The 14977-nt window shown below is 40.0% G+C and overlaps 1 protein-coding gene and 1 long non-coding RNA gene across 2 annotated transcripts in view; one reads left to right on the top strand and one right to left on the bottom strand.

Annotated features, from left to right (window-relative positions):
• Positions 1-357: 357 nt before the first annotated feature.
• On the bottom strand, positions 358-5960 carry EIF1B (eukaryotic translation initiation factor 1B). Its single transcript, XM_516381.8, has 4 exons — positions 2793-5960; positions 1705-1868; positions 1190-1291; positions 358-792 (listed from the first exon to the last, which is right to left on the bottom strand). Exons 1-4 carry the CDS (start codon positions 2821-2823, stop codon positions 748-750), a joined length of 342 nt encoding a protein of 113 aa, XP_516381.1. The 5' UTR covers positions 2824-5960; the 3' UTR covers positions 358-747.
• The window catches only part of LOC107970612 (uncharacterized), a 62454-nt gene continuing 50652 nt past the window's right edge, over positions 3176-14977 (top strand). Inside the window, exons 1-2 of the long non-coding RNA XR_001713265.4 lie at positions 3176-3457; positions 11069-11228. This is a non-coding gene — a long non-coding RNA (uncharacterized LOC107970612). The remainder of the gene's footprint in view (positions 3458-11068; positions 11229-14977) is intronic.

The raw sequence follows: 14977 nt of genomic DNA, 5'->3' as shown, positions 1-14977 counted from the left end.
TATCTGGTACTTAGGGATAGACTTGGCAACTCAGTAACAACTGATAAGAACACAGAAAAGAACTCTATGTTCTAATACTGTTAAACTTCATACTCTTTAACAACATTTAATACTACAATCTGATAAATTCTTTGACAACTTTTACTTGCTTTGCCATGACTAGTGGCTCTGGCTGAATTTCTACTCCTGCTTCTATTCTTAAATCAGTAGATGAAAAACACAAGCTACAAATAACAAAGGTTCTCTAGCACTGGATATAAGAAAGGTTCTCCTCTAAGCGCTGCGTTTAACAGCTGAAGCTAATCCGAAGGAATATATGCAGAATGAGAACTCCAATTAAGAAAGACAAAATGTCTATTTTACTTGCTTAGATTTGGGAGCATAATTGCTCGCAAAGATTCATAGATTTTTTTTTTATTGTTAAGCTGCAACGTACATGGTTTAATACAACAACAAAAAAGTTTAATCAAGTGAAACGTAATAAACTGAACAATAAACCCTCAAAACATTTTCCATTGGAAACATGTAAAGACAATATGAGGTTTTGTTACCATCTTACTGCAATTTTCTTATGTGTTACTAGTCTACATACCCGATGTTTTCTGTAATCATGCAGATGTGAATGGAAGTTTGAATGATTAAATAAATGAAAAGTCCGTTTACTGCAGGGAATCATTTCACAAGGCAGCCAAACCGGGTTTAGAGAACAAAACTATTCAAGAAATTCTCCACGTATTTAGGTTCATTTTAGAATCCATGAACCTTAAGCTGTTCCTCCTTGACAATGCCAACCTGTAAAATAAAATCTAATTTAGCAAAATAATTCTGAGAAACATAAAAATTCATTAAGAAAACATGGAAGAGTAATTAAAAAGAATCACTATCAACAGCTTACTGCAACACTGTTGTCTGTGGCATGCACTGCTGATAGCCAACAATTCAACACGTATTTGAATACTTTACATGCCAAGAAATATCCTGTGTGTGTATATACAGAAATGATCGAATACTCTAATGACAAAATAAACCAGATAAAGGTCTTTGCTTTCCAAGTAACTACCATGTCTTTATTTTACCTAATTTCCTTCATTCGTATGATTTTTTACTTAGTAGAAAACAAATCATGTTGCCTTTAAATACAATTTTAAAAGCAATCTCAAGGTTACACATAAAGCACCCAATCACTCACCTCCAAGAGAAACTGGCAGATGTTTTTTCTTTGGTCACCTTGAAGCTGAATAACCTCTCCGTATTCAGGATGTTCAATCACAGTACCATTACAGGCAAATTTCTGGAAAAGTGCATAAATATACAACAAAATTTAGTCAACTACTATGAGGTTTTATTTCACCGTATGAACAGAATTAACCATTTCAGTAAGCTAGATCATATTTAGAGAAACAGATTTTGTCTTCTATAATCCACAATCCTTCCAAATTAATTTGTAAACCAAGAAATGATTTTATGTGTAACATCAAGAACTAAATATTTCACATTTAAATTTATTTAAAAGCAACGCGAATCTTCTTTTAAAATGAGAGACCACACTGGGAGAATAACTAAATATTTACATGTTAATTACAAAAATGAGAACAACTTTCTTGGTCTAGTCATTTTCATCCACGCCGATATAAAGGTGTGAATCATAATCCAGTTCAGAGGTGTGCATCAGTAACTCTAATCCTTTCTTCCTAATCCCTTTACCTTTTTGAAAGCTTTCACAAGTTTCTTTTTGTCATAATCATCTGCAATGCCCTGAACAGTAGTCAGTGTCTTTCTGCCGTTCCGTTGCTGGATTCTTATATGAATGTAATCCTCAGTCCCTGCCGGGAGTAAGTCGTCACCCTTAGTTGCATCAGCAAAGGGGTCTGCGAATGGATTAAAAAAAAAAATCCAAAGTAGAAAAATATTTTTGAAGAAGTACTTTCCAGAAATACATTATACTACCAATCCAAACAGTCATCAATGAAGGTTCTAGTGCCTTTGCTGTTTTTGCCGGTAGGAATGGAGATGCGGGTGGAGTATTAATAAAACCCCCAAGATACTCTCACAAAAAAGAGAAACATTTGAACAGCTATGTCCATTGCAGAAAAACGCTGTTATAGATAGATAATGTTATCGTTGAATATGGTCCTCTAATGAGAAAAAGGAGATTTAGAAAACCTTAATATTGCAGCCGCTATAAAAATGTGCGTCATCTCGATTACATTCTGATGAAAACATAAACATTCGAATACGCCCACCTTAATCATTTAACCGTAACTGTGCCTTGCCAAAAAAACAAAAAGTAGATTACATATATATCAAGAGGCGTAATTTTACAAATTGCTACGCAAGCAGAGAAGACTGAACCACTGGCCAGTGACAGATCAGAGGCCTGCATCCGCATCTTTCCCTAAGTGCCCCCAGGAGCTGCCAGAGAACGGGCGCCGATCCCTGATTCCCCTGGCCCGGCATACCCTTTGCAAGTAGCAGGGCCGATCTAGGAGTCCACGAAATAGGGTAGCCAAGGTTTCAAGGGGCAGAAGCGGAGGCGACAGCCGGGTCAAGGACGGGGCAGGGGGTGGCGCAGGGCCCGCGGCCGGGGCTCCGAGAGGAGGGCTCGGAGTCCGGCGCTGTCCTCGGGGAAGGGGTCGCCAGGGGCCCCGTCGCCATTTTCTGGGCGCCGAGACAAAGCCCCACTAGGGGTGCGGGAAGGGCAGAAAGAGGGCCCCTAGGGGCGGTGGCCAGGCGGGCAAAAGGCCGAGATGCGCGCGGGGCAAGGGAGGGAGGCGGCGGCGACGGGATCTTACCGAAAGATTGGAGGTTCTGGATAGTGGACATGCGATACTAGTGTGAGGCCGGTGAGGGGATAAAATTCCTGCGGGGCCCGCCCGGATCACCTTGTCAGGAGGCTGTAGTGGCGAGAAAACGGAAATAAATAAGAAAACGCTTCACCCTGGGGTTGGGATTAGGCTGGAGTGGCGGCGGCGGAAGCCGGGAGGAGGCAGGAAGGGGCGAAGGAGGAGGCGGAGGAAGAGGCGGCGGCGACAGATGCGAGGGCGCGAGAGAAGAGGCGGCGCTGCGGCTTCTCGCACAAAATGGCCGATGGAGACTATTTAGCCGCGCCCGCGGCCCCTCCCACGTGACCCTCCCGCGCCGAGCATCCTGGGACTTGTAGTTTTCTGGAGGCAGCAGAGCCCGGAAAGCCTGAGGCCGGGGGCGGCCGAGACCGCAATTCCCGTCACGGAGTGCGCCCTCTAGCGCGGGGCGGAAGACCCGCGAAGTGTTCAAGCGGCCGCAGAGCGGCCGAGAGTTCGCAAGTCTGGGGCTCTCTTCCCAGAGAGCTCGTAGGGGAGGACCGTCAAGGGCCTCAAGCGTCTCTCTTGACTCCCCTTCTCTCGCTGTGCAGTGGCGGCGCCGAGGGGTCGACGCTCAGGGCTAATCTCTATGAGTCACCCTCGAGGCCCCGGGTAATGTAAGTAAAATCGGGGTGCAGGAACAAAACAAGTCCCCTTGCTCCGGCTTTCAACTCATTGGCCCCCCCTCAGCAACTACCTGCATTGAAATTCCAACCCCAGTTGCAGGAGCGGTGTTAGTCTCAACCAGTGCTGGAGATGGGAGCCTCTCTTTCCGGGATTGGACGGACCTCCGATTCCCTAGCACGGTGGATCTCAGACTCAAGCGTGTGTCTCTGGATGGCTTGAGAAAACACTGATAGACCCCAAAGTTTCTGTTTCAGGAAGTCTAGGGTGTGACCTGAAAATCTGCAATTCTCATAAGCTCCTTGGTGACGCTGATCCTGCCTGCTGGTCTGGGATCAGGCTTGAGAATCACTGCCCAGCTTCATTCTGGGCCTGGCATCGAGTGGGGGACAGGTGTGTGTGAACAGAAGATACCAGAAAATCAGCTTGTCAGCTCATTTTGTGTGCCTCAGAAGGCCCAACACAGAATTCAGGAAAGATGCCAGGTATAAGCTGAAGGTGAGCTCAGCAAATAGGTTAATTGATGGAGTCATGTACCAGACCGTAATATCTTCCTATCAGGTCACGCACAGAAAAATAAACCCGAGACTTTGGGAATTGGCTCACTCAGGCAGGTGTGTTCAATTGTCAAACTTGGTTGGCTTTCTGGAAGCAAAGAGATAGACTAAAATTTAGGGATTCTTAACTTTTTTGTGTGTGCCATGGCAATCCTGTGAAGCTGCTGAATCCCTTCTCAGAATAATGAGAAGTTTTAAGTTCACAAAGTACATAGGATTACAAAGGAAACCAATTATATTGAAATTTAAAAAATACATTAATAACATGTATTTCTTTATTAATACACTAATAAGATCTAGCAAGATTAGGTCTAATACTATAATTTCAAAAAGCTGATAAATGTAAGAGATATTTTGTGATGTCTGTAACATCAGAAATTTAATATGAAAGTATGTGTGACTTCTATTGGTGCGAAGTGACAGGTCCTTCTAACAGTATGATGTTGCCTTTATTCATAATGGAAAGAAATGGTAAATTTTGCTTAGAGGTTAATGAAAATGCAGATATAATCTTTCCCCATCCAATTGTAGGGATCTCCACCCCTGCAGTTTTATCCATGAGCCAAGGATCTGCAGACCCCAGGTTAGGAATACCTGGATTTGACAGTCTTTTGTAGTTAACAATGATGATAAGTGCCATTTATTTAGTACTTACTGTTTGCCTGTTACAAAGCTTATATATAACATTATTAATCTTCATAGCTATTTTATAAGGTAAGCATTACTCTATGCACCAGGTGTGGAAATGAAGGCTTTTGTAGGTTAATGCCTGAAAAAAAAATCAAATTCTTAACTCTCAGAAATCTAACCACATTTGTGGTCTTCCAGCCCTGATTCAAATGGAAAACACTCTTCCTATCCCAAATTGAGGTGTAAAGTTTAGAGCTGGCTCCAAAACAAGGAGCATCAAAATATCTAAATAAGTGTGCTTTAAAGTAATTTTATTAGTTCAATTTTGTGCCCTATGTTAATACTCTAACACTCTAATTTCTAAATAATTTGTAATCTAGATAATGCATCTCTTTGTTTCCTTTCTTTCTTAGTAGATGTACATGAGTATTTTATATTACTTTATTTCTCAGAAGAAGCCGAAGGTGATCCAGTGAAGAAAAAACTACAAACAGAGAAATTAAAAGAAAAATTCCAGAAATCTTAGGGTTTCATGGTCATTACCCCTGTCAGGAGAACTCACTTTTCTTAGATTTAGTGTTTGCATCAGAAACCTTCAGGAGTGAGAAAAAAAAAAAGAAAGAAAGAAAGAAAGAAAGAAAAAAGAAACCCCCAGGAGCTCAGAAATCTTTAATCAAAGCCAGTATGAATACAGATCAGATACAGTTGTGGTTCTTAAGGCTCTTCTAACTCTCATGATTCATAGTATTTGTGTTTAGACCTGCAGTGTCCAGTACAGAAACCACTAGCCACATGTGGCCATTGAGTACTTGCAGTATAGCTGATTTAAATTGGGATGTGATGTAAGTAGAAGATATACAGTAGGCTTCCAAAGACTTAAATTGTCTTAATTTCACCTATTTCGTTTTACCTTTTTAATGTAGCTACTAAAGACTTAAAATTACATGTGGCTCATGCTCTATTTCTACTAGATAGCACTAGTTTAGAGTGAAAGAATTTGGCCTGTGTGTAAAGTTATCATAAAAAGAATAAACTGAAGCATTTCAAATCTAGCATTTTTAGTTCTAAATGGTACCAGCCTAGGTTAAGGTAATTATTTCTTGTCTTAATTCAGAAAAGCATTTTAGATCACTCACAGAGAACAGTTGTGCTGAGTAAAGGAATTATAGAAGATAATAATTGAAAAGCACCTAAAGCTGAAGGTAGAACCGCAAGTCTGGTTCTAACTTTCTGATAGTTAAGACAAAGAAGAAATCAGCTAGAAAATCTTGTCTACAGGATGAAAACATACCAGTTGCGCAGGAGGAATAGCTTTGCCAGGCCCTGAGCCACAGGAGGTATTATTCTTGGGCCCTCATAAAGGGAACACTGTGATGTAGTGGAAGCATCCCTAGCAGTTTGCCCACAATGAAGGCAATGGTGGGTTTTTTGCAGCTGTTTCTTATATCTGCTGGTCAGGAGGATGTGTTATCTGGTTGGAGACTTGGGTCCTCATCCATCCTTAGGCTGCCTACCGTGGTGGATGTGATAATGCACCATTCAGATTTCCTGCGTCAGTGGGCATAACTGATGAACAGCCCCAGCTGCTATGCTCTGAATTCAGCATTGCATCCCGTTGAGGCCACACTTCCCATCAGCCATTCCTAGCCAGTGACTGAGCACAACAAAGATGCTACAGCAGGCCTGTTCTTGGGAGATGTGGAACTTCTCTGACAGGCAGCTCTGGCTCAAGGACTCTCCATTGGCCTGGCTGAACTTCCTTAGATTTGTGCTGAAGTCTAAGATTCTTCTAATTCAACCTTTCTTCCTTCCGTCCTTCACAGGCATTTCCCCCAATAAATTTCTTGCACATCGAATCCCATCTTGATGTCTGCTCCTCAAAGAACCCAAACTGATAAACCTGACTCCAGACTGGTTGGTAGACGATAAGTAGAAGGAAAATTCCAGTTTAAATAACTCTGGTTATTACTACAAAGCTTTTCCTCCAAACTGTAAAATCTCCTGAACTGTGCTGGATTTAATGAGGCTAAGAGAACTTCCACATAGCCTGCATGAAGGCTTAAGGCCATCTATGTAAAAGCAGGCCAGGCAGCTTTTTCTTCTCCTGAGTGTGTACCCTAAAACAAGCCCTTTGTATCTTGCATATCTAATCGTAAGAAAATGTGAACATATTGAAGGGCAAAAAGAATGTTTGCCTAGTACTTTGAGCAGATATCCAAATCTCGCTACGGACAGCTTCTGCCCTCCCACAATTGGGAAGACCCCAGGGTCTCTTTACTGAATTAGTGAAATGGGAAATCACTATTCCCAAGTGATGAGTCAAGGTGACTGGTATTTCCAGGAGACAAGGTACAAAGAGAAACCCCAAAGAATGAATGTCCTTTGAGGATCATAACTAGTATTTCTCACATCTCAACTTTAAATGAGAGTTAAGTAGCTGAGAGTTTAAAATTACGTTTCCTGGCCACAACTGTGTTGTCAAGTGGTTAATAATGTGCATGGTATGAATAAAACAATTCAGTTGCTATCTCTGTGTCTAAAATACATGATTATTGAGTCAATGTTTCTGTAGAATGGATCAGAAGATCCACAGAAGAGAAAGTCATAACCTAGGGCTGTTTCCTAATATCATATGCTTTGTACTCTCCCACTTTCCTGGGAAAGGAGTAAGGAAGGTGGGTGAATGGGATCTGTATTTGTAGGCTCTTAGTTAAAAACGTTAATAGTGATGATGATTAACATGCTGACAATTAGCACATTATATGTGGAGTATCCACGGAGTATAATATTGAACAGAAACAAAAATTATGCACATGTTAAAGAGTCAATAGTTTTTCTTATTTTCAGAGAGCTTTTGAATCTAAAAGGAGAGTTAAACCAAGCCAACATGTAATTTATAAAACATATCAGAATAAGAAAATTTCAACGCCTGCGAGGTTGAAGACTAAATGGAGCTAACTCAATAAGTACGAGGAAATTTCCCTGACATAGTAACTCCCCACTGGTGATCTTAATTAGAAGGGAATGTGGATACATGGCCATGCCACATAACTTGTAGTCTCAAGGAAGGGACAGTATTGCATTCAAGTTTCTTCCCTTTCATTCTACCCTCCTGCTGTCAAGAACTGTGAAGGGTCTGAGATTTTTATCCTACTTGCAGGCTAACAGGTTAGCTTGCCACAGTTTCATGGGTACTGAAACTGAGACTCTTGCGTTAGAGATAGGCCTTTATTACTCATGGCAAAAGCAGTAGCCAGAGCTTAGTGTTAATGCTGGTTTCCTATGCCCACAAATCTAAGACCCATGGATTGGACCCAAGTCCAACACAGGTGGGTCTTGATTGATGCCTACACACGCAGTGGGTTGTATTACAGGAGAGGAACACTGTGCTTGTGGAGTCTGTTGCTTTTATTGTAAGCAGTAACAAGCTTGTCTTGGGGGGCGATATTTCCTCATCCCTCAGGGCTGCTCCCTGCAAATACAACTCTGAGAAAAGGCCAAGGTAAAATGTGGTCAGGGCCTTGCATTCTTGGCAAACCAATAAGAACATGGAGGCACCCTCAGGGCCCATGGTGAATTACCTCTCCCCAAAACTGCTTACTCTCCTTTCATGATGGAGTGTTGCTAATCAGAGGGGTAAGCTCTTGGGACATTCGATTGGACATATTTACTAGAGGACAAGGCTATTGTATGTTGACAGGTCATGTACATAAATGCATCTCACTTTTTATCCCCTTTTCTCAAATACCTGGAAGTTCAATGGGGCAGACCTAACCACCTTCTTTTCTCCCTTTTATCTCCTGTGTCTTGGAGCTTTCTCATCTCTTCAGTTTCCCACCTCCCATAGAGCCAGCTGGTTCTATGAGTTAAGTTGGGGTTAGCGGACGGATTTGGCTTCAGAGGCCTCCAATCTTTGGCTTTATGTTCCAGCCCAGGTTTCCTAACAGCTCTGCATTGGGGTTTCAGTCATAAGCTTGACCTACAATCATGGTATTTTTCTTTCCTTCACCACTGACACTTGAGAATTTATCTTCCTTGTGGACTTCTGGGGCAGTAGTGGCTTATGGTGCAATGTATGATTTGAATATACTTGGATCCAATGGCTTATTTATGCTTTTTATAGAATGTAAGGGTCTAGGCTTAAGAGTGAGATCTGGCATCGTATTCTTGTCTAGCCATTAGTAGCTGTGAAAACTTTACCTCTCTAAGCCTCAGTCTCCTGTGAAAAGGACATCATAATTTATACCTTATAGGATTTTGTAATGAATGCATCAGAAAATGTATCACAAGCACTTACTATAGTGTATGGCACAGAAGATGAAGTTTATTGTTCAAAACCTTTTCCAGGAGTTGTACAATGAGAATGCTTGGAAGTGACTGATTCTGATGTGAGGTTGGGGCAGTTGCTAGAACATTATACATTTTTCTACAGAATATATATGGTGTTTCTCTTTTCATTTCCTGTGATCCTGTACTCTTGTGAAATCTCATTACAGCCCTAGTCACTTTGGTTCTTTACAATAAAATTTTTCTTAGAATGGTGTCAGTCAATTTATGCAACTTGATTACACTGGAATAGTCCAGGAAAGGTGGATACAGAATAAACAACAGAAATAAAACCCCTTTGCTGCCACAAGATTTATATATATTACCCCCTTAGGAAAGGACAAGTATGTGCATGGTGGGGTGCTTGAAGCAAAAAGGCCCACCCATTGCCACTCTCTCCCTACATCCATGCTTACATATCCATCTGCTCCATGGTAGATGCAGGATAGCGTATTTCCCCCCACAAAGGTTAAATTATGTCTGTTTTTCAGTGAGACATAACCTTGACATTGCCAGATCCATTTCTGGCAACTTATGCAACTCCCATCTAAAAATAGACATTCTTAGAATCACATCTGTTTAAATGGGAGTAATTTCAATCTTATTGAAATAAGTTTAGAAACTGTGTTTGAGTATTATTAATTGTAGAGCTTCATTGTGAATGAAATTGGGGACTTTTGGTTAGATGTTGATTGTAATCTCAGTTGACCTGGAGGTGGAACCTTCAGTCCTTTCTTGTGACCATAGAATGAACTTTAATGGTAGTGTATAACAATATATCTTACCTACAGGCACATATTTCTTTAACATTAAAATAGTGGCTGCATCTTATGTCATTTACTCCATAATGCATTGCCAGCGTAGAACTGAAACATTAAAAAGAAGGTCACTTTAAAAAGAGGTCTTACCCCGCAGTTTTTCTGCTCAGTGTAAAAGCTGATTAAGCTTCTTGGGAGAGTACAGGAGGAGGTAAATTCCTCAAGGAGAGGGGGTAGATTGTTTTCATCATTGTAACTAGGGCCCAAAAATGCCTGTTCATAGGATGTGTTTAGTACATATATTTTGTACCACTTTACATACAGTATTAGAACTTGACAAACGTGTACATCTACTTCTTTCCTCCCAGCCTTTTGTGTTGTTATACATTTTACTTTTGTACTACATCATTTTTATTTTGTTTAAAATGGTTAATTATCTTTTTAAGAGGTTTAATAGGAAAAAATTTACCCAAAAAGTTACCATTTCTAGTGCTTTTCATTTTTTGTGTAGATCCATATTTTTTATCTGGTGTTATTTTCTTTCTGCTGGCAGAACTTCCTTTGTTATTTTTTGTAGTGTGGGTCTGAAGGTGATGAATTCTTAAAGTTTTTGCATGTCTGAAATATTTTTATTTAACCTTCATTTTTGAAAGACTGGTTTTGTTGGGTATAGGATTCTATGTTGACAATTGTTGTTGTTGTTTTCTAATAGAGACGGGGCTTGCTAGGTTGGTTGCCCAGGCTGCTCTCAAACTCCAGGCTCAAGTGATCCTTCCCTGTTGGACTCCCAGAGTGTTAGGATTACAGGCTTGCACTATTCATGCCTGGCCTATTTTTTTTTTCCTCTCAGAACTTTAAAGTTGTGGCTCCACTGTCTTCTTATTTACATTGTCTGTAAACAATGAGAAATCTGCTGTCATTGTATCTTTGGTCCCTTGTATGTAAAATTTTTTTTTCTCTGATTGCTTTTAAGATTTTTGCCTTTATCACTAGTTTTGAACAATTTGAGCAATTTGATTATTATGTGCCTTGGTGTAGAGATTTTATGTTTCCTGTGTTTAAGGGTCATTAAGCTTCTAGGATCTCAGTTATAATTTTCATCAAATTTAAAAAATTTTTCTCCATTATTCCTTAGAATTTTTCTGTCCCACTCTTCTCTCCTCTACTTTGGAAACTCCAGTTGCACATATTTAAGGCTAATTAAAGTTGTTCATAGTTCACTGATACTCTTATTTTTTTTCTTTTTTCTCTCTCTATATGATGGCTTTATAATATAAAAACTTGGCTAGGCTGAACTACATTTCACAGACTTTCCTTTCTTGTGTATTTACAGATTGGGTGGATCACAAGAACTAATCTTTCATGATTTGGAAACTGGAAGGAAAGAAGCACTTTTGTAGCTGACTCACCTCAATGGCATGACCAGTGTCTGAGCCTACAACTGCGCTACCTTCCCTGGATTTTTCTTCACCTTTTCCTTACTCATGAGCCAGGTATGTGTTTTTAGTTCCATAAAAAAGAGCCCTGGCCAGGCGTGGTGGCTCACACCTGTAATCTCAGCACTTCGGGAGGCTGTGGCAGGCGGACCACTTGAGCTCAGGAGTTTGATACCAGGATGGGCAACATGGTGAAACCCCGATCTATAAAAAATACAAAAAATTATCCAGGCATGGTGGCATGAGCCAGTATTCCCAGCTACTCAGGAGGCTGAGGTGGGAGGATGTCTTGAGTCTGGGAGGTAGAGGTTGCACTGAGCCGAGATAAGTGCCACTGTGCTCTAGCCTGGTTGACAGAACCAGAGCCTGTCTCAAAAAAACAAAAAAAAGAAAAAAGAAAAAAAAATTACCGTTCCACTAAGGTCAGAGGGAACAAGAAAAGACATGGATTTCAGTCTATCCTCATGGAGTACTAGCTCACGATTACAGGGTTTCAGCTTGCTTGTGATAGTCTTTTCCTGACATTCCCTTACTGACTGCTTTCCCTATGGACTCTATATCAGATGCAGAGACACAGCCTTACAGAAGCTGCTTAACCAACTCTAATAACCACATAAGCCAATTCCCTGTAACAAGTTTCTTTATATATGTATGTATGTGTTCGACTAGAGAAGCAGGACCAGTGTGAGATATACAGAGGTACTATTCCCAGACTGTGTGCATATTGCATACTGATTCCCCTTCGTCTTTTAGGTGTTTATTTCCTAGGCTTCACAGTTTCCTTACATTCATTCCTTACATTAGTATTCTGCTGAATACATGGGGAGGACTAAAGAACTTTCCAGCGTTCCCTCTCTGTGAAGCCCTCTCCTCTCTAATATTCTGTTTGCAAACTCTAGCTGCCCTAATATTTTTGCACTCCACTTTTTCTACTTATGGAGTCTGCTGGGGGTCTGCCTGTGTTCCCTCTCTGCTGTGACTAGAACGTGTTCCCTAAAGTTTGTGTGTTAGAAGCTTAATCTCCAATGTAACAATATTGAGAGTTGGGACTTTCAAGGGATGATTAGGTCATGAGGATGATTAGGTCATGATTAGGGCATTAGCTCTGCCCTCATGAAAGAATTAATGTTGTTGTTATGGGAGTGGATTAGTTATTGCAGGAGCAAGTTCCTGATAAAAGGATGAGTTTTGCTCCCTTCCCCTGTGTGCTCTCTTGCTCTTCTGCCTTCTGCCATGGAATGACTCAGCAAGAAGGCCCTCACCAGATGCACTCTTCTTGACCTTGGACTTCCCAGTTTCCAGAACTGTGAGAAATGAATTTCTTTTCTTTAGAAATTGCTTAATCTGTGGTATTCAGTTATAGCAACATAATATGGACTAAGACAGAAAATTGGTACTGAGAAGTAGGGCTGTTGCTATGAGAAATACCCACAAATGTGGAAGTGGCTTAGGAACTGGATAATGGATAGAGGCTGGAACAATTTGGTGTAGCAAGGTAGAAAAAGCTTGGATTGCTGTGAATGGTGCATTAAGGGCAATCCTGGTGAGGGCTCAAAAACAGAGAAGACGAGAGAAAGTCTGGAACTTATTAGAGATTATTTAGGTGGTTGTGACCAGCATAATGAAAGAAATATGGACAATAAAGGCCATTCTGATGAGGTTTCAGAGGGAACTGAAGAACAAGGTATTGGAAACTAGAGCAAAGGCCACCCTTGTTATAAAGTAGCAAATAACTGGGCTGAACAGTGTCCGTGCCCAGAGGCTTTATGAAAGGTGAAAGTTAAGAGTGATGGACTAGGATATCTGGTGAAAGAAATATCTAAACAGCAAGTCCTCCATGCTGTGCATGGCTACTTTTAACTTCTTACAGTAAAATAAGACAGGAAAGAGACGATTTAAAGACAGAATTTATCATTAAAAAGTCCGTATGCATTCTGTCCTGCCCTTCTGCCTTCTACTGTGGGATGATGCAGCAAAAAAGTCTTCACCATATGCAAGCCCTTCACTGTACTTCCCAGCATCCAGAACTGTGAGAAATGAGTTCCTTTATAAAATAAATTACCCAGTTTGTGGTATTCTGTTATAGTAACACAAAACAGACTAAGACACCTTTTCTGTGCTCCGGCCTGGGACACTCTTTCAAGGCAGAAAGATGGGCCAATTGCAGGGCTCACCTTATTTGTTTCCCATCCCTCAGGAATCACTGTCCTTTGTTTGATGTGGAGTGTTTTGAAAAACTGTTGTTTCTTATATTTTGTCCTGTGATTTGGTTGTTTTAGGTGGAAGAGTAAATTCAGTCCTTGTTACTTCATCTAAGTTGAAAGCAAAGTTTCAATACATGTATTTTGAATGTAAGAATAAATTTCTCTTTGGCATCTATCATGAAATTAAACCTTGAATTATGAATATATCTGATACTTAGGAAAAAAATTAACTTTTTTAGAGTGATGACCCTTTATCCACCAGTGGTGTATGTGTGTGTGTGTGTCCATGTGCACACACACGCACAAATTTTTTATCTACCGGTGGTGTAAATTTGTTATTGTACTAAAAACCTTCACTTTAGAACACTTTTAGAAATGTGTATTAGTGTTGTTTTATAGCAAGGAATCTTTGGATTGTTTTATGGCTAGGAAATGAACCAACCTGTAAATTGTGTAATTGTGTTTTTGTTAAATTAGTTTGCCCATCTACTCACTTTTATAATTGAAACCTGGCAAATTTTCTTAGTGTTTCCAAGTACTATATAGGAAGTTAAAATACTATGAATACTAGGTAAATATGAGTTGACCCACTTTATAGCTAAAAAGAGAAAACATTCTGAACTGAGATACACAGTAAGTAAGCAAAGGGAGTTGCTACTAATATTTTGTATTCTCCACTGTGGGCCAGGAAAACTGCCAAGCATTTTATATTATTTATTTACTCTTCATACTCTTCATAACAACTTTGTAAGTGGAGTTTATTGTCCCATTTTACAGATGAGAAAAATGAGACCCCCAAGAAGTTTATTACTTGCTTAAGAATATACAACAAGTGTCATAGCTAGGATTTGAACTCAGGTTTGTCTGCCTCCAAATTTCATGTTTTTTTTTTTTTCTCATGTTATAATTCTGTCATGGAGGTTAAGCATACCATTCGAGTCATTACATTTAGTGGTGTTTTCGCAGGGAAAGAATGAATAAGTCTGGCCAGTTGGTGACATGTAAGACATGGACCAGTAAAATACAGTTTCAGTGGTTATTAATTAAAGGCCTATAGTCACTCATGAATAAAGAAATCACTAAAGCTTGTGTGCAGCATACTAAAGCTAATTTATCATAATCATAGGGTTTAGGTGATAACAAATGAAGTATAAAACCACTGGTTAGGAAGAAAAAAGTGATTGTATCTCCCTTATTTTCATCATAGTCAAGGTAATATTTCTTAACCTTACCCAAGCACTGAAACAGTCCAGAAATTCCTCCCTAAGTGAAGAGTATGAATAAGTCCATTGACTCAGTTACAACATCAATCAACTTTTATTGAGGGCCTGCAATGTGCTTAGCACTCTTCCAGGTTTTGTGATGAGGTATGTATGTTTGAATCGATTAGAGAGTAATTCAATATGTGCTATAGATCAAAGGTTGAAAATATAGGTCTACCCATTGTATTTAGAAGGTAAATTAGTTGTATATTTCATATGAAAATTCAGATTTATTTCTTCTTTTAAGAAAAAAACCGGACTTTCCAGCTTATATTTAAAAAATTAAGAAGAGCTGGTAGCAATTGCTCTACCTTAGATAAGGGATGGGTTCTTGAATTTG

Source organism: Pan troglodytes, chromosome 2 (genome assembly GCF_028858775.2).
Source record: "Pan troglodytes isolate AG18354 chromosome 2, NHGRI_mPanTro3-v2.0_pri, whole genome shotgun sequence".
Taxonomy (NCBI): domain Eukaryota; kingdom Metazoa; phylum Chordata; class Mammalia; order Primates; family Hominidae; genus Pan; species Pan troglodytes.
Note: the sequence above shows the minus strand (reverse complement) of the source record. Positions and strands in the feature narration are given on the sequence as shown.

Bases quoted from the DNA above. Each gene is read 5' to 3' on its own strand.
- EIF1B (XM_516381.8), bottom strand. From the start codon at position 2,823: ATGTCCACTATCCAGAACCTCCAATCTTTCG. The intron at 1,292-1,704 runs GTAAAGGGATTA...GCACTTTTCCAG, and splicing joins TTGTGAAAGCTTTCAAAAAG to AAATTTGCCTGTAATGGTAC. The intron at 793-1,189 runs GTGAGTGATTGG...TTTATTTTACAG, and splicing joins TCTGCCAGTTTCTCTTGGAG to GTTGGCATTGTCAAGGAGGA.